The sequence below is a fragment of the Hemitrygon akajei genome, chromosome 7 (assembly GCF_048418815.1).
Source record: "Hemitrygon akajei chromosome 7, sHemAka1.3, whole genome shotgun sequence".
Lineage (NCBI taxonomy): Eukaryota > Metazoa > Chordata > Chondrichthyes > Myliobatiformes > Dasyatidae > Hemitrygon > Hemitrygon akajei.
The window spans coordinates 53,738,587-53,761,760 of NC_133130.1; the positions used below are offsets into that span (position 1 = coordinate 53,738,587).

At 39.9% G+C, this 23,174-nt stretch overlaps 1 protein-coding gene across 1 annotated transcript; it reads right to left on the reverse strand.

Moving 5' to 3' along the window:
- Window positions 1-600: 600 nt before the first annotated feature.
- atf3 (activating transcription factor 3) lies at window positions 601-22,799 on the reverse strand. The gene is made up of 4 exons (XM_073050877.1): window positions 22,652-22,799; window positions 3,288-3,526; window positions 3,017-3,124; window positions 601-1,415 (listed from the first exon to the last, which is right to left on the reverse strand). Exons 2-4 carry the CDS (start codon window positions 3,513-3,515, stop codon window positions 1,218-1,220), a joined length of 534 nt encoding a protein of 177 aa, XP_072906978.1. The 5' UTR covers window positions 3,516-3,526; window positions 22,652-22,799; the 3' UTR covers window positions 601-1,217.
- Window positions 22,800-23,174: the final 375 nt, after the last annotated feature.

Genomic DNA, 23,174 nt, shown 5'->3' on the forward strand with positions numbered 1-23,174 from the left:
AGATACGTCTCTGCCAACGGAGCTGTAAGGTGCAAACTCCACCACTAAATTTGGTCAAAAGAGATGATGAGCAAAATTAAATAACGTATACAGCTTTCTTGTGACAGCATGGTTCTTGAAGCAATCAGTACTTGTCGAAAAACAAGTTGAGCCACATCTTGAAAACATACCACTTGTCATGAAGTAACCAGGCTGTAATCTCAGTGTGGTTGATGGTGGAATGAAGGCACCATAGCTACTGCAAGGCAAATAGCAGAGCCTTGCGTTAGTTGAGTGTCTTCTGGGTGCTGAAGGTGTAGTGTCACTTTCAGTTTACAGGAATACATGGATGGATCGCAAGATAATGCGCTCTGTCCTGTACTATTTGTAGCCTTGGGGAGGTGTGGACCACAAATCAATATTACTAATCAGCTTGCCTACACATGATCACATTACCCAGTGGCACGCAGCAAGCTTCCACAAGTGTCTGTGTATCTGCTGCAACACCTCTAAAGTATTCAGTTGTCTCTGCAGAGCTTTGGGCTATCCCGTAAGACACATTTTAGTTGTTTCCTTTCTTCATAACTCAAATCAAGAAATTTGCTTAGACACATGACCAAATTCAATCGTATGACAATATTTTATTATTAAATGTATCAAATGCAAACCTCAACTATCACAGTGTAGAAAAAATATTAGAGCACTCCATTTAAAATTCTTTAGTACTTGTACTGTACATACACGCTTAGATCCTTTCGTAACATTGCTTTCTCTTCTGAAATTTATGTAATACGCTCATATAATAACATTCTGAACGAGTGTAAGTGCTTCAGACCAGAGTAAAAAGCTACAAAGTATAGAGTCACACGGTCTCAAAAGTAACAATACCACAAACACGGCTGGCATGCTCGTACATGAACTGGGCATCAACAGCAACAAAAGACAATACAAGGCATGACGCCTGCGTCACTAATAAAAAATAATTGTGCAGCCTAATATCAAGGCAAGAGAGTAAGTGTTTTTTTTCCTCCCAGTTGCGTGCAGTTTATATGCAGGGCTTTTCCAAGTTCAACAGTTATTGAAACAGATGACATCCATTATGATGAAAGTGCAAAGCTCTTCTGGCTAATGAAAAGTCCTTCCTTAGCAAGACAGTAATGTAATAACATTAAGCTGTTCCTGTTCTTGGTTCTGGCCGGGAGACAGCCTCTGGATCTAGGATCCATTTCCTTTAGAGTTTAATTCTGTAGTGTTCCTTCTTTGATCTGTTGAATGAAAAGGTTTTTCTCATCGTCTGGAGTTCTCCCATTCTGAGCTCGGACTATACACGTAGGCCTGTGCAGGTTCAGCATGTAAATCAGCTGCTGCTTCTCAGTTTTGAGTTCCTCTATTTGTGCTTTCAGTTCTGCGTTCAAAGATTCCAGTTTTTCAGACTCCTAGAGACAAGATTTTCCTGAGTTAGGATTCTTTATGTCAATGAACAAAGGCACTGTTTTAAAAGTTATTCTTCAAAAGATACAATTTCAATAGACAGCCACAGTGGTAAACAGACATAAATGGAAGTGACAAAACAGTTATTGAAGGTTGTATGAGTACAATGTAAAGAGTGTTTGGCAACTTGGAGTGACTTGCAAGTGGCGTGCCCATCAGTGTCCAAAGTTATGGAAAGACTGAACAATTTCCCAGATTGTGTTCAGGGATATAGTCACTGACTCTTGAAAATCAAAGGTTACTTTCAAAGAAATATTCCATTAACTCCCAGGGATTGTGTCAAAATCATTATAGAGAGAAGAGAATGTAGCCATTGTATTTTAAAAGCAGTAACAAAACAGAAAAATAGTGTTTTCAAAAGTATAGTTCAGTAAGCCAATTTCAACTGCTAGATAAAATATGAATAGGTTGTACTGAAACAGCGTTAGGAAACAGGAATGTGAAGTGTTCGAAGCAGGTTGACAATGCTTCTTTTGGGGCTGGTAGTGAGGTGGTATAGACAGAGGACTGGCAAACACCTCTTACATTTCAGAAATGCTGCAGTGGACGGATAACTGGAGCCTTTGGCATTTATATAGAGAACTTTAAAAAAAACACCATCTATGAGAAATAAACACGATTAATTTGTTTCCGACTTGCATTGTCGAATATGTGGCTCCAATATCAAATCACATAGCATAACCACCATGAATTTGGAGGCAAAAAATGGTCAGCTGAAGGTTGTGCCAGTGCTTTAGATGTTGTGAGTGCCTTATTGCCTGATTGGTGATGGATGTAGAATACCCTTTAACTGTGTAGAAGAAACTTTGTGTACTTTGAAGTATAACTCAATCCAAAATGGCAATTTTTACACAATTATATGGTCTTGAAATAAAAAGTGGAAAATGAATTTTGCATCATGCTTGCATAGACTCAACTTGGCTTAAGAAATTGTCTATTCAGCAAGAGATAATTAGAAAATAATTGGTCACATATAATAATTAGACACCCACAAAGAGGGGCAAGAATCGTGCATATAAATAGTCTTAGATTGTTCACTACTTCAAGTTTACATCAAGGTACCACTATCTTGAGAGGTGCAATAACAGAACCAAGAGCTAACGGTGGTGGCATCACTCAGATTTACTCCAGTGCAATATTAATCCTATACATCCCAACATAAACTTCAGTTTTTCCCCTAATCTCTCAAAGATTTAACCCAAAGGAATTAATTATTTAATTGCAACATTTCCACAAAAGCAACATCAGCCAATTAAAACCAGAATTTACTGTCTTCATATTCTGTCTAATGTCACAGGACAAAGTTATTCTATTTGAGGAATAATACCTGTGATCAAGGATCAGCTTTCAGACCTTAGTCACTCTCACAAACATGGCACATGTTTATACTATCTGATCAAGTAGCGCTACTGCTTTGGAAAATAAACATTCACTACAGCAGTTTTTGGCCACATCACTGACACCAGCTCAGTTTCAAAGCAGAGTAATGCAGCATTCATACGTCAGAACAAATGGAATGTACTTATTGATTTGCACACGGACTTACTTTTTGCAGTGTGTCTGTCCTTTCCTTCTTTTTATTTCGACACTTAGCTGCTGCTATTTTATTTCTTTCCCTTCTCCTTCTTCTCCTCTCATCTTCTTGTGGCGTCATCTGCAAGAATGAACATGCAAATTAATTTTCTAAGAGGTGCCTGATGGATGTAATGCCGAAACATCAAACAAGATCATCTGTGCTGGTCATATTTTGACAACAGCATTGACTGTATTGTAGACTTACTTTAATACACTGAGATACATGTCTTTTTTAAACATACCCGCCTTTCCACTGTGTCACTCGAGCTCTCACTTCCCATCACAAATTCCATTGTTGGTGCTCCATTTGATATCCGTTTGCTTTGAATGGCAAATCGCAGCTCTTCCTTGACCAAAGGCGTAATGTTCGTAAAGTCATCAAATACCAAAGACATCGAGGGTGAGGTACATGGAACAACCGCTGCTGTACTGACGTCTGATGCAGATCCTTGTCCAACGTGTTGGAGCATGTTGGTTTTGTCTATTCAAAAGAATATCGAAGATTAAATTACTTTGTGCAATTTAGTTAATGTTTCAAATATTTGTTTCCCTTTCCCAGTTCTCTTTGGTTACATCCCATACCTCCCTGTTATATACCAAAGTAGCTAGTGGACAAGTACTTCAACTTGTATCCACTCCAAACAAAAGTTAGAACTGAAAACTCTTGATGGTTTTCAATTGGATAGGGCTTTGGGGATTCAAAAACCACAGGCCATAGATCTGGACTTCACCCCAAAATGCAACAATTCAAGATCTTTTAAGATGATTACCACAAACTAGGTAGCTTTTATGAAGCAACTCAAAAGAAGCAGAGGTGGAACTGCTTAGGAAGAAAATTCCAGAGGTTAGAATCTTCACTTAGCCACCAGTGATGGAGTGAGTAAAATGAAGGAGCGATCACTGAACAGAATGGGAAGAGAACGGACATCCAGAAAGCTTGAGGAAATTACAGAGAAAGCAAGGGGCCAGGCCATAAATGTGAATAACAGGGTGATTGATGTTGATTGATCAAAACAGAGTTGTTGTTAAACCAAGAGTATGATACTTGAATAGAAACAACTAAAATAGGGCATGGGGTTGTGAATGGCACAAGTTTGGACAGAAATCTAATGAAATAGTCAAATTTGGAAAGTAAAAATGCATGAATGGGGATTTCTGTAGATAAAATGAGATGGGGAGAGAGACAATGTTACCCCTGAGGTAGAAATACACAGTCTCATTGATGCTGTATATGTTGCAAAGCTTATCGTAAAATGACAATATTATAAATGATTTGAATTTATACAATTGCCAGAAGGAGATATAGTATTGGTGTCCAGGGGTCAGAGTTATGACAAGCTCAAAGCCAAAAGTTTTGATCTTCCCAATACACACTCGCCAATGTGCTGGACTGAAGCTGTGGCTTGCAACTGATGGGCTCCTGGACTGGGAGTGACTGGCTTCATGGCTGTGTACTCAATTTCGTGAACTTCATTTCTCAATGTTACTTGCCTACTTTTATTGTTTGCACAATTTGTATTTTTTCCCCTACACATTGGGTGTTTGATCTTTATACACTAGAATGCTGAAATCAAGAAATACTTCTAACCCATTTATTTTGAAGAGGTTAAAACCTCTGTTGTTACTACACAAGCCCTGGCCCAGTATGCATGGTGCTCTAATCTAATACAATTATATGCTTAGATAGAGGTTTGTAAGATAAATAATTTAACAGGTTATGCAAAGCAGCTAATTTCTTTTTTGCAACAAAATGTTCTTAAGGTCTTTGTATGATTTATAATGCAAGTGATTGATATCAACATGGGAGACTGAAATGGCCCATGGACACAGTTGCAAAGAGGACTAAAGAGGACCTAAATTGAATTTAGCTTGGTGAAATCATATGGTGTGTCCTACTGTGGGGCACAAGTTTAAACAACCATTTTACGGGATTTACAATCTCAGCCTGCCACTGTTAAACCCTCTTTGTGCGCAGGAAGGAAAAAGGACAGAAGTGATCCGTGACCAAACAGCACTCACTGTATGGTGATTTGCTGTTCTGTACAACTTTTCTATGGAAAAGAATAAACAGTCGACATTTCGGGCTGAGTACCTTCAACTGTTTACTCTTTCCCATGGATGCAGCCTGACCTGCTGAGTTCTTCTCGTGTGTGTTTCTTTGGCTTTACAGCCTCTGTAGATTTTCTCGTGTTCAACTTTTCAGTACAAACTGCAAGACTCAATTCCGAGGGCCCATTTTAGGAACGTGCACCTGGCAGTAATCAACAATTTCCCATCCATTAAAATAGGCAAGATCCAGTTTTATGTATCTAATGAGCACGGATGACCTTGAAATGTATCAGAAATAAGTCTTATAAAGTTCAATTCATATTCCTAATAATTTTTTCTACAGGGAAACAGATCTGTGTTCAGGTATAGTTATCGTTCAATCAGCTACTAATAAAAGCCCCTACAGAGATTGGTTTAGAAATCCATTCTCCAGTTCTATTGTTCAAAAATATTTTTTATATATGAACCTCAAAATTGAAAATCATTCTCCCTTTACACGTTGTTGCTTTTTATAGCATAGGGTACTGAGGCAATTGCCGGCATAACGAATTTCATTACAGACTGAAATCAGGTTAATAAGCACAGAGCAGAGACTCCACCGTTCTATGTTTCAGCTGTTTCTTAGATACAGTCATGCCAGATAACAAGAGAGCATACGGATAATGAAACTGGAGCAATGATGGATGGAAAAAATAAAAACTATTTTCAGTATGAAGTGCTTTCCATAGAGTTTTCCTTCCCACTCTAACCCTTCTCAAGATACTTCCATCATTCCAGTGTATATTGATGGAACCTGCACTAGTTCTAAAAGATGAAGTACAATTGCACTGGAGTCTACCAATTCTGCCAGTGGGTAGAGTTATACTTTAGTCTCTAATGAATGAAAACCTTTTCCAGCAGATGTTGCCAGTAAATGAATTATACTGGAACTGACATCATGCAAATCTGTCAAAGGACAATCTAAAGAATGTTGTATACATGCAACAGAGAGTTGTCAATGAAGGAATGTGATGTCACACCACAAGTGGTTTTATAAAAATCTAATATAGCTAAGAGATTAGAAGACAGCTGCTCGTTGACAGCTCAACATGAACATTTGCTGGATGTAGCCCTGTCATCACCTCAGCAAACAATTTATTACTGTTACACAAGCACCTAGGAATGTTTAGTGCCAGAACTCAGTGTTCCATTCAGTACATAGCACTTTAACCTCCATTCTTAACTATTACAACCACCAATTATCAACTACACCATACACAGCAAAAAAGTGTATGTCATCCCCCTTATTTGTGTCCTTATTGGAAATCCTTGGAATAGAAATATGGATACTTCATATTCCAAGGAGAATGGGGTTGAGTGGGAAAATAAATCAGCCAAGATTGAATGGTGGAGTAGACCATAGATGAGCCATAGGGCCTAATCCTGCACTTATGTCCACGGTCTTACATTGAAAGACGGGGGATAAAACACGGAAACAAGCACATTTTCTTACTGTTTACTTCAAAATAGAGGGATAACTCATTCAGCATTTCTGTAAATAACCCACAGCCACTGAATAAAAAGAGAAAAACACCCCCTACAATGCACATCTTAAATTTGTGGAAATAACAGGCCCATATGTTTTATTGTATGTTTACTGTATTACACAAGTAGTATCATTTCATTAAGTGATATTCATAGCAACACTAAGTATAGACAATGAGAAGAATATTTGGGATGCATCTCCACAGATCTCTAGAGGTAAAATGGACAGGCAGCACAGAACGTTGTGCACTAAGGCCTTTATTGGACAAAATACAGAGCCGTGAAGTCATGCTCAAATTGCACAAAACCTACTTAGACCATCATTAAGAGTTTAACACGTATCCTGTAATATATGATCAGAATACAAACAAAAGCACCTAATATGGTGAAGAGATTTATAAGAACTACCAGAGCTGAAGAATGTTAGTTATGAAGAGAAATTAGATAGAAGTTCCTTCCATTGATACAAGAATAGAGACAAAAAGGACATTTTATTAAGGTATGTATAATTAAATATGCGTCAGGTCAGGCAAGAGGTAACTATCACAAACAAGAGAAAATCTGCAGATGCTGGAAATCCAAGCAACATACACAAAATGCTGGGGGAACCTAGCAGGCCAGGCAGCCTCTGCAGTAAAGAGGAAACAGTCGACATTTCAGCCGATGAAGGGTCTCAGCCTGAATCGTCAACTTTTTAACTCTTTTCCATAGATGCTGCCCGTCTTGCTGAGTTCCTCCAGCACTTTCTGTGTGTTGCTTGAAGAGGTCATTAGTGTAATGATTGGAGGATTCTTTTTCCCTCAAAGAAAGGAGAACTCTCTACCTGGAAGAATATAATTAGAAACCAATTTTTTTTTTTTTTTTAAAAAGGTACCTGAATGAGCACTTGAAATGTCATAGCCTGCAACACTATAGGCTAAAGTAATGGATGTATTCTGGAATGCACTGGTCAAAGTTGGATCACTGACAGCATTTAAGAGGAGTGTAGATGAACACTTGAATCTCTTAGGCACAGAAGACTGGAGGATGGGATGTGTCCATTCTGTATGATTCTGACTAAAAGCTAAGAAATGGGATTTTCTACCTTCCTTTTGGCTTAGAAAAATGCAAGTCCCCTTCTACACCTTAACTTCTAAATTTCTCCCCAATCCAGATGTTGCCGAAGAGGGGAAAAAACAGGCAACAGGAAGGTATCTTTATGATTTGGCTTGTCTGTTGACAGAAGAGATGAACTGATAAAAATATTAATATCAAAATGAGCAGGCTGGAAAATAAAACAATGCAAGATGTTTTTTTTAAAATCAATTTCCAGCTGGGTGCCAGGATTTGCATGATTATGCTCTTTTAAACGGCATTGAAAAGGGCATGGAGGTGGCAACTGAGAGGAACAAAACCAGTGGTGGGAATAGGTGGAGATTACATTTAGTATAGCCAAAAGACAAGCTCCTGCCGCTCATTGTAATTGTCATCAAATTGGCTATCTGGCAGGTAACTGTTAAAGAGTAGTCAGGAATTATGTCAATATAGCAGATATTAATCAAAACAAGAACCAGACTTCAGTTTTTATTGTAAATTGCAATCAGTAGATTGAAGTTAAAAGCACAAACTGACCCAGTAAGAAACTGCATGTACCTCAGCTGAACATTAAAGAATGGAGATGTGCTAATTGGCCTGCATCAATCCAGACGTCTATGGATTTATGTAATTTGCACCATTGTAAATAAGTTCAGAGAACAATGTCATTGTATCAACTGAAACTGTGTTGAATTGTCTATTGATCTTAAGGGTATAAATATGTTATATACTTTTGAGTTTGGGAGATTCTACCAAGTCACCACCTTCAGTGTCTCTCCAGTGACTTTGATGACAATACCAATGTACTTTTATTAGATACATGTGGATCAGATGTCTATTAAAATTGGGAATGCTGTTCCTAGAGCATTGTTGCATAATGGCTTATGGTAAATAAATTAGGTAATTACAACGATCTACTGAAACCTCTCAGGCAAGAGGCTTCCTCAAGAAGCAAGGGCAAGTGAGTTACTCTTGTTCTTCATAATCCAAACCGGATTATCACAATGCTCTTGTTCTTCACAATCACTATATCCTGGATACATGAAGCTGACAGCTCTCCAATCTCTGTCCGTGTCAAAAGTTGGAGAGGTTGTCAGCTTTAAGAGTTTATAAGTTAGACTGAAGTTAGGAATCAGATCAGAGAATGGTAGAAATTTGGAACATGTATACAAATGGTAATTCATATTCATTACATTTATAGATGTTAATAGATGGTCATAGAGAAGTACAGCACAGAAACAGGCCTAAAGAACATCTAGTCCATGCTGAATTTAAGCTGCTTACTCCCATCAACCTACACCAGGACCATTGTCCTCCATAACCCTAATATCCATGTACGTATCCAAACTTCTCAAACATTGAAATCAAGGTCACATACACTACTTGTACTGGCAGCTCATTCCACACTCTCATGACCCTCTGAGTGAAGAAGATTTCCTTCATGTTCCCCTTAAACTTCTCACCTTTCACCTTTAACCCATGACCTCTGGTTGTAGTCCCAACTAACCCCAGTGGAAAAAGCCTGCTTGCATTTATCCTATCTATACCTCTCATAATTTTCTCAATCTTTTATGTTCTAAATTAGTGGTTGCCAACCCGTCGATCGCGATCGACTGGTCAATCTTTGAGACTTTCCCCAGCAGATCCCAAAAAAAAATAAATACACAAATACATTATGCCTGACAAACGTTTTGATGCAAATATGTAGTAACTTCTACTTTGAAAAAGGACTACTCGACAACTTCATGCCCAAAAGGAACAACTTTATCTAGGATGGTAAAATGATATTCGCATACAGAGGTTTTCACTAATGCGCACTGGGCTGAAAAGACCGGAAGGAAAACCCTGCAACCCCAGAAACAGTCTCTCTTTACAAACAGTTTCTGTAGCGGGAGTATTGCTATATTACCATGATCCTAATTGGTATTAATTTATCCTTATACTCACATTATAAACCTTCTCCCCCTTTAAATTCCAACATTCCAAATGTACAAGAAATAGGAAACAAAAACAGTGGTGTCATTAGCTTGCGTACCCCTGAAACTTATACTAGTGTCTCAGTAAGTTTACCAATACCAGGAAAGTTAAGGAGCTGAAATCGGGGTTGAAGGCCCAGCAAACATGCTGCTCAGAGGACGTGGATCGACAAGTGTTAAAGGACTTGTCACTCCGTGAATATTTTTTCACGACAGTTTGATGAATCCCTGGATGTAATGCAAACAGCTCAGCCTGTTGTATTTGTCAGAATGGCTTTCCAGGATTTTACAAAAAAGGACTTCTTCACTCTTTTGCACTTAAAGGAGAGAACGAGAGGTGAGGATATTTACAATGAGTTTTTAAAAAAGTCTGTGAAAATGACATCCCCATTCATAAACTGGTGGCAATTACTACAGATGGGGCCCCAGCAATGCGCGGTGTGCGCATTGGTTTTTATAGCACTGTACCGTAATGACTCTGATTTTCCCGACTTCCTGGATTATCACTGTGTGATTCATCAGCAGGCCTTGGCTGGGAAGGTCGTGGACTTTTCTCATGTAATGACACTGGTGGTCAAACTGATAAACTTGATTCGAGCAAAATTGCTTCAGCACCGCTTATTCAAGGCGTTAATGGATGAGCTCGATGCCGCTATGGCCTGTTCAATATGCTAGTTACAGTGTTTTCTTGGTTACATTAATTTGAAAGTCTGACAAAAGCATTTTATGTAATTAAATACAATCAGCCCAAATAAAGGGCCTCAAGTTGGAAGCACAATCTGAGCTGTTTTCTCTCTAAGTCGAGCTCTAGGTCGATCTTGCCTTTCACTAAGGCGGAGGTAGGGGATCTTGGGCTTAAAAAGGTTGGCGACTACTATTCTAAATAATACACCCCTAACCTGTTCAATCTTTCCTTATAGCAAGTCTTCAAGACCTGGCAACATCCTTGTAATATTTGTAACCCTTTGTTCTACCACACTCTTCAGTGCCCTAGTGAACACTGTGCAAGACCTACCCTGGTTGGTCCTATCGAAGTGCAAAACCTCACACATGTCTGCATTAAGTTCCATCTGCCATTTTTCAGCCTGTTTTTCCAGATAGTTTAAATGCAGTCAATTTATTTTCCAATGTTACATGTTTAAATTCAAACCTTAAAACACATTTAAAACTCAGAGTACTTCTAACTTATAAGACTTTCAAATTGAAAATCATTTCTAAAACAAAGGATTTCCAAAACACAGAACAATTTCTATAAGCTAAAAAGACATACCCATGAGCTGCAGACAAACCAGTTGTCTGTGGCAGAAAATGAAGGCATCATTCTGTTAGCAAAATTTAGTTTTACTGGTAATCTCATCAACTGAGAAGGTAAAACCTGTACTAAAGTCATGCTCAGGGAAATCAGCTTGGACTGATCTCACGGTGCTCATCAGTTTTTTTAATAAACCTATTATTTTGAATGCCAAATCTGCGTGGCCGTTCAGTTTGCACCTACAATGGCATTGAAGGAAACAGGAAATGTGGACTGCATATGAGGTTAAATCACAGACCAATCTTGATCTTGTTCTACTAGGAAATGTCAGAATTGAAGGTTGTGTCAAAATCTCACTGATCAGTATCACGGGGAACATAGGCTGTCAGTTCAGTACAGTTGATGCTAGGGTTCAGATGAAAACTGAAATAAAAAGAGATCTTACTGACTAATCGAGTAGGGTTTGAATAGGGTATACCTTTCCCAGTGAATCCATTTCCAGTATTAGTCTGTGGTTTGGTTAAATTTGAGATCAGGCATTCCTGCTGTTGTCATCGAAAATTAACTCAGTATTTGCCAGCATATTAGAATGAAAACAGACTCACAATTTTCACCCTCCTAGGCATTACCAATTTGTCATGAAAGTCCAAAATCCTCTTTAAGAGGCACTTTTCCATCACAAGTAGCCAGTTACAGAAGTGAGGTGTATACATTAACAGGTAGCTATTGCAATCATATCCCAATCAATTGAGTATATCTTTAAAAAACAGAAAGTTTTTTAAAAAGTGAAAACGTCACTGTTTGTGCAAAGTACAAGATATAACCACTACAGTGACATTTTCTCGGAAATGCTCGACACAAGCTTACAGGAAGAATCAGTTTGTACAGTATCAATATTTGATTTGTTCATGAACATTCACACAGCAATGAGGCAACACCTAAAAATGTTGCATCATCAGGCAAGATCAAACAGATGGATGGCAATGACTAGCATGTACATTGTAAAAAGGAAATTAGGAGAGCCAACGGGGACATGAGAAGGCCTTGGCGGGCAGGATTAAGGAAAACCCCAAGTCATTCTACAAGTACGTGAAGAGCAAGAGGATAAGGCGTGAAAGAATAGGACCTATCAAGTGTGACAGTGGGAAAGTGTGTATGGAACCAGAGGAAACAGCAGAGGTACTTAATGAATACTTTACTGCAGTATTCACTATGGAAAAGAATCTTGGTGATTGTAGTGATGACTTGCAGCAGACTGAAAAGCTTGAACATGTAGATATTAAGAAAGAGGATGTGCTGGAGCTTTCGGAAAGCATCAAGTTGGATAAGTCACCGGGACCGGATGATATGTACCCCAGGCTACTGTGGGAGGCAAGGGAGGAGATTGCTGAGCCTCTGGTGATGATCTCTGCATCATCAATGGGGACTGGAGAGTTTCCAGAGGATTGGAGGGTTGTGGATGTTGTTCCCTTATTCAAGAAAAGGAGTAGAGATAGCCCAGGAAATTATAGACCAGTGAGTCTTACTTCAGTGGTTGGTAAGTTGATGGAGAAGATCCTGAGAGGCAGAATTTATGAACATTTGGAGAGGTATAATATGATTAGAAATAGTCAGCATGACTTTGTAAAGGGCAGGTCGTGCCTTATGAGCCTGATTGAATTTTTTGAGGATGTGACTAAACACATTGATGAAGGAAGAGCAGTAGATGTAGTGTACATGGATTTCAGTAAGGCATTTGATAATGTAGCCCATGCAAGGCCTACTGAGAAAGTAAGGAGGCATGGGATCCAAGGGGGCATTGCTTTGTGGTCCAGAACTGGCTTGCCCACAGAAGGCAAAGAGTGGTTGTAGAGGGGTCATATTCTGCATGGAGATTGGTCACCAGTGGAGTGCCTCAGGGATCTGTTCTGGGACTCTTACTCTGTGATTTTTATAAATGAGCTGGATGAGGAAGTGGAGGGATGGATTAGTAAGTTTGCTGATGACACGAAGGTTGGAGAAAGTGTGGAGGGCTGTCAGAGGTTACAGCGGGACATTGATAGGATGCAAAACTGGGCTGAGAAGTTGCAGATGGAGTTCAACCGAGATAAGTGTGAAGTGGTTCATTTTGGTAGGTCAAGTATGTTGGCAGAATATAGCATTAATGGTAAGACTCTTGGCAGTGTGGAGGATCAGAGGGATCTTGGGGTCCGAGTCCATAGGGCACTTAAAGCAGCTGCACAGATTGACGCTGTGGTTAAGAAGACATACGGTGTATTGGCCTTCATTAATTGTGGAACTGAATGTGGAAAGGTAATGTTGCAGTTATATAGGACCCTGGTCAGACCCCACTTGGAGTACTGTGCTCAGTTCTGGTCGCCTCACTACAGGAGGGATGTGGAAGCCATAGAAAGGGTGCAGAGGAGATTTACAAGGATGTTGCCTGGATTGGGGAGCATGTCTTATGAAAAGAGATTGAGTGAACTCGGCCTTTTCTGCTTGGAGCGACAGAGGATGAGAGGTGACCTGATAGAGGTGTATAAGATAATGAGAGAGAGGCATTGATCGTGTGGATAGTCGGAGGCTTTTTCCCAGGGCTGAAATGGTTGCCACAAGAGGACACAGGTTTAAGGTGCTGGGGAGTAGGTACATTGGAGATGTCAGGGGTAAGTTTTTTACTCAGAGAGTGGTGAGTGTGTGGAATGGGCTGCCAGCAACAGTGGTGGAGGCGGGTACGATAGGGTCTTTTAAGAGACTTTTAGGTACATGGAGCTTAGAAAAATAGAGGGCTATGGGGAAGTCTTGTAATTTCTATCGTAGAGACATATTCGGCACAATATGGGCTGAAGGGCCTGTATTGTGCTGTAGGTTTTCTACGTTTCTATGACTGGCAGTGAGATATTTCTGATTAAATGGGTGAGAAGTTAGAGCCATCACTTAATACAACTGCTGTCACCTACTGCACTTGGCATTAGAACTGAAATTAATAGAAAAATGAACCATGGCACAGAGACTGAAACGTTCCTTGGAGCATAACTCGGATAAGGTTTTTTGAACAGATTTATAACAATTTAAAAGCTGAAACACCTAACTTGTGTTACTACATAATCTAAAACATTACAAGGTTTAAATTCAAGGAGCAAAAGCCATGACACCACACAGACATGAAAATAAAAACTTTCTGATGACAGTTAGAGCTTCTGCTCAGCCTTCATCACGGAAATACAGTAGAAGTATTCATTAAATCTAGTTTGAAGTTCTGCCCCTTTCATTTAAAAAAATCTTCCACTTTACTTACTGTGGGGAAACTTGTCAAATTCTTTCCAAGAAAGTTGACAGCCACATGGCTTTTAGGGTTAGAATAGTTTGCACTGAAAAAACTTGCTGGGTTTCAGTGACATAACTTTGATGACAATGTCACATTAACTCTCATTGCAGGCACTATTTGCCCTTATTTCACAGGAGACAATAATAAAGACCTGCTCTTAATCAGTTCCATTACATCAGTGAAGCGGTCTGGCTATCAAAGTCTCTAGAACCTTCGGTAGAATAATCATGATTATTTGCTTTCATATAATGACATTGGACCTCAGCACTGCAACTGCATAAAAATACTCACAGCTTCTTTAAATAGCAGAATTTTGCAGGAAGAAAGTTAAATTTCTTCTGTGCAATACTTTAGATTAAATGTTTCTGAAATTAATTCAGAAGTTCGGTCTAAGTCTTTTGAATTCCAAGATTAATACATTGAAAATCAATAGACACATTTAACCAACAGAAATGCATTGATTTTTTTCCCAGTAACATCCTACCCTAATCATATAAACATTGCCGATAGTGGTGCTCTGAGTGTAAGACAACAAAAGCAGCACTCTCAATATGGTGACCATTGGGGGACCTCTTTAAAGTTCTCATCTTATTGGGTCCCATCCATAGCAAAGCCACATTTGCAGACAATTTTTGCAAGCTGTGTGCTATTGAGGTTACTTCACTGCTAGATTTACCCTATCAGCCAGGTTACTCAACATCAACAAAACAGTATCTGAGACTAGCCTCAAATTATTCCAAACCCTACACTTCTGGGGCTGATAGAAGCACATCCTGCTCCAGGTAGGACTACAACTAGAAACCTTAGTTTCTGCAAGGAATTCTGACCATCAAATCTTTTCAGCCTCTTTGCCATTGGTGCACATTTGGATCATGTGATTTCTTCCCAAAAGAATTTAGTAAACTGTCACAAGTTTTCTGTTAAATAACTCTTTTAATATTGAAAACAATGCTTCTAAAATGGAAAATTGAGGACAGTTTGGGCATGTGTGAAAGGAACAAAGCCTTTTGCTGAAATGTGGCCAGATAACCATGATGACTAATGTGCCTGTGAATACAAATCGTCTGACATGGCCTCTGATGAATAATTTTCTTCCTGGAAAGCCCAGTAAATTCCATTTCCCTTAAGATCAAATGAATGTCTTCTGTCAAATAGTATGTTTAATGCTTGTACAAAATGAAAATTCAACAGTTTTACAAATTCCAAGAAAAAAATTTAATACATTAAAAAGCATTTTAAGGGTCAGTTGCCATACTTTGTTAATTTTCCTGCTGCACAAAATAACAATGTTTACAATTCTTAAGTTTAAGATTTCCTCATACAAATAGGATCGATTTGCGCTTATGTTTCGAGATATAAAATTGTAAATGAAAATTACAGATAGAAATAATTTTGCAGGGTTTGAAATGTTAATACCCTATTCCTGTGGAGGTCCAGCCCATTATGAAATTGTCTACTGTTTCCTCCCAAACAATGCACAGCAATAGCCACCACATACCGTCAGGACATGCACAGGTAGCATTCTAAAACCACCCCTAAATAGAGAGAGAACCATAATAACAATTTCTTAAAGCAAGTATGTCCTAACTTTACAATTTTTACAATGATTTCTGATTTGGCATTAGCAGAAAGTATAAGAGATTTATCAGACAAAATAAAGGCTAAATCAAATTTCTAAGTGGAAAAATAATTCAGGATAGCTCAATTGTGGTGATTAGATGACGAACATTAAATTTTGATTTTGTCCCAGTGCAGGAAGTGAAATAGCCAGCCGGTAGTGTAGTGGCAACTGCAATGGACTTTGAGGCGAGTGGTCCCATATTCAAATCTGGCCGACTCCTTGCTTGCTTTCCATCCTTACTGGATGGAACAACTTCTTTACAGTTATAAGAAGGAAACATCTACACATCAGTGTAGCCACATCCAGATTAATCAAGTATCAAAGGGATAAAGGAATAATAGCAAGAATAAGTGGAAGAAAAATTCTTAGATGGAATGGCCCATTTCTCCACTATAACTTGTGCTCTCTGCAATAGTCTTAATGTTATTGCTGCAGAGTATCACGTGGTCAGAAATTGAATGTATTCGAGTTGCTCATATAAGCAAGTTACACGAACAAACTTGTATACATTTGTCAGCGTGTTGACACACCATTGTTAAAAATGTCCATGCCTTAAACTCAGGACTTCAGGACAAATACCTTTTTGACACCAAGGGCATATTGGAATAAAAGCTTGTTGCTAAGGCTTCTCAGTCAGGTGGAGGAACAGATTTCAACAAAAAGGTCAAAATTTTAAACCTACAAGTTTAAGATGAACTTTAATGCACAGGATATTTTTGACAGATACGCAGGTTTCATCACATTTGATTTCTTCTGCTGAGTAAACAGAAGTTTCTTCAAATGAGAGTCAGAAACAGAGTGGCTTAATATTTGATCACAAGAAAACATGTGGGCTGCTTTGGTCCTTTACCATTACGGTGGTCTTTCCCCCAACTATAAATACACATTTTACCTCCCACCCATGCATCCAAAAGCCTTAAATGCCTTTGTTTTTAAAGTAATATCGAGCACAAATGTTAAAGCTGTCTATTTCCATTTGAAGAAGAATTCCACACTTCATTGAAATTTACCACCTGAGGAAGTTATTCGATCATGGGTTTGCTACTAGCCAACAGTGAATGGACTTTAGATTAATCCCACCTCTCATCTCATAGTTCATCGCTCCTCAAGTGCATGTAACAGTGGATCTTCCAACTCTTGCCAGAAAGGTATTGTTTTTGTCTGTGTTTAACAGGTAAAATAAGAGAAGGAAAGCAATATCTATCATATACGTGAGTATTTTAGCCATAGCATTACAATAAAAATATTATGAATATGAAATATGAAAGCTTGTTGCTAATGCTTCTCAGTCAGGTGGAAGAATTAATTTCAGCAGCAAGAGTGAAATTTTAAACTTACAAATTCAACATGAAGTTTAATGTACAAGATATTTTAGGCAAAAAACAAGAGATTTCATGATTCTCCAACTGAGATAGCAAGGCACTATAACTTATTATCTTAAATGTTCACTTTTCACTTTCTAGCTTAGTGCAACCCAAGAATGACTAAATAAATTGGATTTTCCTCTTATTTTAATCCCAAAATGGTGATGACTATACGTTGTGGAATTTCCTCTTGAGAACAAATAGCTAAATAGAAAATAGGCACTAGTATTTATCATCTTTAACAATGACTAATCAAGATTAACCCTTCTAAAAAAAGTGATGCCAGTCCCTAATTTTAATAATCAAATCTACATTACAAGCAATTAACTATATAGTTTTTATATACATGTGTAGACTTAAAGTGGAGATTCACCCTCCTGCCACTTACCCCTGCAAATTAGCCCAAGTGCTATACCTACCCATTCACCTCCTCCCTCACCTCCACTCAGGGCCTCAAAAAGTTCTTCCAAGTGAGGCAGCACTTCAACTGCAGACCTGCTGGGGTTGTCTAGTGTGACCTCCTCTGCAATAGTGAAACCCATGGTAAATTGGGGACCGCTTCATCGAGCACCTCCGCTCCATCTGCCAAAAGCAGAACTACCCGGTCGGTAGTCAACATTTTAATTCCAATTCCCATTCTGATGTGTTGGCCATGGCCTTCCCTTTTGCCAAGCTGAGGCCACACTCAGGGCAGAGGAGCAATACCTTATATTCCATCTGGGTAGCATCTAACCCAATAGCATGAATGTTGATTTCTTCTTCTGGTAAATTTTTTCCCCTCCTCTCTTCTATCCCCACTCAGGCTTTTTACCTCTTCTCACCTGCCTATCACCTTCCCCTGAGTCCCCTCCTCCTCCCCTTTCTCCTATGATCCACTCTCCTCTCATATCAGATTCCTTCCTCTGCGCCCAATTGGATTCACCTATCACCTTCCAGCTATCCTTCTCCCCTCCCCCATGCCTTTTTATTCTGGTGTCTTCCCCCTTCCTTTTCAGTCCTGAAGAAGGGTTTTGGCCCAAAATGTCGACTCTTTATTCATTTCCATGGGTGCGACATGCCCTGCTGAGTTCCTCCAGTATTTTGTGTGTGTTGCTTTAGATTTCCAGTATCTGCAGACTCTTTCATGTTTATGAGTTTGTTATTGATTTTTTTTCCTGTTCTGCTATGTTGAAAGCAAGAGCTTTGTATTACATTAATTAACTCCACCATGGACAGTCGCAAGCCCAGCTGCAAAAGGAAGAGGGTTGGGCATGGGGCTAGCAACCGCAGCCCGTAAAAACAATGATAAGGAAACACCAACGGCAGTTCCAAAGACCTAAACCCTGGGACAGACAGGATCCACCAAGAAGGTGGGCTACTCCTAGAGACAACTTGCAAGACTGACCCAGGACAGAGGACTCTGGCAAGGTGCTGTGGGCTACCTGTGCCCCAAAGGTGAAGGGACTTAACCACTACATTGATTATATCAGACCACTTCCCAATTAAACTTTCTCCAAAATGTACTACAATGACTCTGCAATTACAATTGTATGGTAGTATCTAAGGTAATGACCATTCCCAGCCCAACCCATGCAATTATTTCATTATTATTTAGCCTGCTCATTCTCAACACATATTAATTAACTGAAAAGAAATAAAGAGATGCTATACACATCAAAATATTGCTTTGGAAGTCTTTGATGATATTTGAATACATGTTATTTTCAGTATAAATTTGGTATCAATAATACAATAAATGAAACTCATTATGTACTCTCAGAATACTTAGTAAAAATATTTACCACTCTTAACATACTATTGAAACTTTACAGTTTTTACAACCACCAGTTTCTACATCCACGATTGCCAAATTTGAAACTCAGAAACTCTAACAGGAGTAAAGTCCAATCTAGAAAGGTTAATGCACCCTAATGGTGCATTGAAATGGTGGAGATGCAGTGGAACAAATCAGCATTACAACTTTCATACACAAGATGTGCTTTCTTGAACTGATATCCTACATTAGTGGCTATTGATGATGGCAATGGGCAAGGAAAACAATCAAGAAATTGATGACCACTTGAGATGGGGAGTGGAGGGAAGCAGCATGGCATTTGGTGTGAGAAAAGGAAGATTTGCAGCATTTGGTGAGGAGATGGACTGTAGTGGGGAGTGATTGTTCAGGAACCCAAATGTTGGATTGGTGATCAGGTTACTAGCTATACATTAAGGAGAAAGGAAGGGAGTTAGTAGATTTGGAGAAGGGGAGAAGGGGACAGTAAATTGATAGGGGAGGACCCTCCCCCCCCAACTTCCCTAATGATTTAGCCAAGAATTTTATTTACCAGCATAACTCCTGCATCAGGGTTGTGGATCTAACTCTGTTAATCCAGCATTATGCTGCAACAGGCACTCCCAAAACAACTACGCTTCAAGTTGAAGACGCTCCTCTTCACCCTATCACATATACTCCCTTTGTTCTCTCTGCAACCTGTAACATGAACGCCTTCCCCTTCTTCCAATTCTGACGTGGGTTCAGCAATCTGTAACATTGCTGGCTGACCTACTGAAGAATTTGAGTACTTTGTATTTTCATTTTCTAAATCTACAGTAAGTGCCCGGTTGAATTTCACAACTGGCATGATTTGACATGAAAGCAGTCCAAAGAAGAAAGGAACACTCCTGGTTCACTCAGTGTTCAACTGCATACCGCTAAAAGTCGTATGATTTGAACTTTTAGGGAAAGTGAAGTACCAAATAGAAAGCAGATGCACATTAAGCAATTAAGGGCAAAATGATACTAAGCTGAAACATTACACAATTCAATTAAGCCATTTAAATATTTTGCATTGCTGCTTTTCCATTACAGTGCTATGCATGATTACATATTTATAAATGTATATGGCAATAATATACACATAAAATACCACAATGGAAAAGTGATCTACTGTCATGGCTCTTAATATTTTAACTCACTACACAGGAAAATATTGCCGATCTAAGCATGAGGCAAGATTTTTTTTGCCTTGAGAATACAGAATGTATCAGTCATTCTTCCTGTTATTCATGTTGACACAATGAAAGCCATCAGCCCCTTGACCGAAATAACAGGACACAACTTTAAAATCTCTATTTTGAAAACTGATGTCCAATTCCTAAGATATAAGACACTAAAGATGAGAATGACCTCTGGCTATTTCTTAATGGAAAGTAATGGCTCTTTTGCATTCTAGCCCACTCACATCTCAACACAAAACACCCTTTTTGAACCAAGATTGCACTTTCACAAGAAAAACAATCATTTAAGCTATTCATCTTTGAATTCCTACCTCCAGAAAGCTTCTCCCTTAAAATCTGCACTTTAAACATGATTTATTTGATAAATCTTTCATTTCTTGAGCACATGGTCTCACATAAACTTGTCCATCACTGACTTTGACCCTGAGGAGCACTGATTACATGTTTATATAGATGTCAGCTCTTCACCCAGTTTTCCTTTCCACAGATGCTGCCTGATTTGCTGAGTTTTTCCAGCAGTTCTGCTTCTATTTCAGCTTTCCAGTATGCAGTTTACTTGCACATGTGGTCTCATCATTAGGAATATTGAATGCTAATCGGTGGGTTGCTAAATGTTTGAAAAATTCCTAAAGAATAGTCCGGGCCTGAAAAGTCAAAACAATCATTGCCATAGATAACACAAAAAGTACACTGCAGATGCTGTGGTCAAATCAAAACGTACAAACAAACTGGAGGAACTCAGCAGGTCGGGCAGCATCCGTGGAAACGAGCAGTCAATGTTTTGGGCTGAGACCCTTCATCAGGACTGAAGGAGGAGGGGGCAGGGGCCCTATAAAGAAGGGGAGGGGGCAGGGGCCCTATAAAGAAGGTGGGGGGAGGGTGGAAGGTACCAGGTGAAAAACCAATCAGAGGAAAGATCAAGGGGTGGCGGAGGGGACGCAGGGAGGGGATAGGCAGGAGAGGTGAAGAAGGAATGTAAGGGGCAAGCACTGTGGGTAGTAGAAGAAGGCAGAATCATGAGAGAGGTGATAGGCAGCTGGATGAGGAGGCAGAGTGAAAGTGGGATAGGGGAAGGGAGAGGGAGGGAATTACCGGAAGTTGGAGAATTCGATGTTCATTGCCATAGATGCTGCCTGGCCTGCTGAGTTCTGCTGCATTTTGTGTGTGTTGCAACTGATCCAGAGAACAACTCTTAATCCTGAGCAACACACAAAAATGTTGGATGCATTAAACTTAAGAGCACATATGGAATTTATTAAAGGGAGAATCTGTTCAACTTTTACACTAACCCTAGCAAGCATCTATGGAGAGGAATAAACAATCGACATTTCCGGCTAAAATCCTTTAACAGGACAATCTCGTGTCTAATTATTCACAGATAATACAACTAACCACATCCAGGAGCTACACATGGGTCAATATATTTACGTAAGAGGAGTACATTTGGTAGTTATTTGAAATGAGGAGGACGTTGTGAATAGGCTTTCTGGAAGGGACTATCTCTCCAGGAGGCGAATAGGTTTTACTGAAGCCTGCCTTGTTTGGGATCTTCTTGATGAAGCTTCTCCCGTATGTCTGGTCTTAGTGGCTCTGTTTGTCAGTCAGAGTCAAAGGTGGACAAGTTCTCAGTTTAATAAACTCCACGCCTGCTCTTAAATGTACAGTAATGCAACTAGTTTTGATAGGCAAAGGGCACGGTCAGGCATGAAATGGTACATAATCATCACCGTGGGACATAACCCCCGCTCTCGTCTACCGCCCTCACACAACGTCAGATCGGACATCCTCAGTGTTTCCATCATGCGAGTAAATGGAGGCACTGCAACTTCAGAACTTTGCAACTAATTGCAGCAAGGCGGAGATTGGAAAACTTCGGCGCTTTTTACAAGAAGCTCTGCCGTGTCATCTGACAGTGACGCCGCTTCTCGGTGCTCTGACTAAGCAGATCTCGACTGTTGGTTAACCCTGTACGGGTTGCGGGGTGGAGGGGTTGCCCGATCGCGAAAATCATGTTGCTTTTACAAGCGGTGATATTGTTAATGGGGCGGAGGTGAAGGAAGAAGGCGGTCGGACGTGAAGAGTCGCCATGATCACACTCATTCAATAAACTCTACAGGCAAAATAAGACCATTGTAGCGTTTCAGCGGGACCCTGTAGGCAGCAGAAATGTTCACAGCAGACCTTCTACCGCCCTGAGGCGGCTGGAAAGGTCGGGCAGTAAGCCGACTCCGGGACGGGATGAATGATTCTCCGGACCCGGACGCGGTTGGGATTCCAGTCGGGCAGTGTTTTTGGGATTAGGCATCAAACCAAACAAAACCCGCGGGGAAGTAGCGTGGCCCTTTAACAAAGTCTCAAAGCCGAACCAGTCGGGGGCAAACCGCTGTAAGTCTCCCTGAGAAAAGCGGGCTCAGACAGCCGAGGCTCCCTGGGCCGACTTACCTCCGGCGCTAACTGGCTCCGAACGCGGGCAGACGCTGCTTCACTCTGAGATCAGCGGCGCTCTCTCGGCGCTCGGCCGCCAACCTGTGCAGTTTCCGAAAAAGTTGCGGAACACCGTTTGAGGTTGCATCACTGCCCTTATATAGTGAGTCTGAGCTTTGGTATTTACAAGCCTTGGCAACTGACGTCATTCTATTTATAGAGTGGGGAAGCTTTCCATGTGATGATGCAACCAGCTCCGCTCCGAGGGAACTGTGAGCTCTGCTGCGCACCATAACAGGATCATATCAGTTTGATTAAACCCAGGGATGGCAGAGTAGTGAGCAAATGTGGCTCCGAACAACGAAATGACCGTAGACAGCTGGCATCTGATGAGACAAGGACCCCAACTTCGATGCTTAAGCTGTTTGTCTAAAATAGACAAGTCATCTTCAGGACATCTTTTTAAAAAATGTATCTCATTTTGAGAAATACAAATTATATATTGGTGCCAACTGTGCTGGCTTTGATATGGATGCTTTTT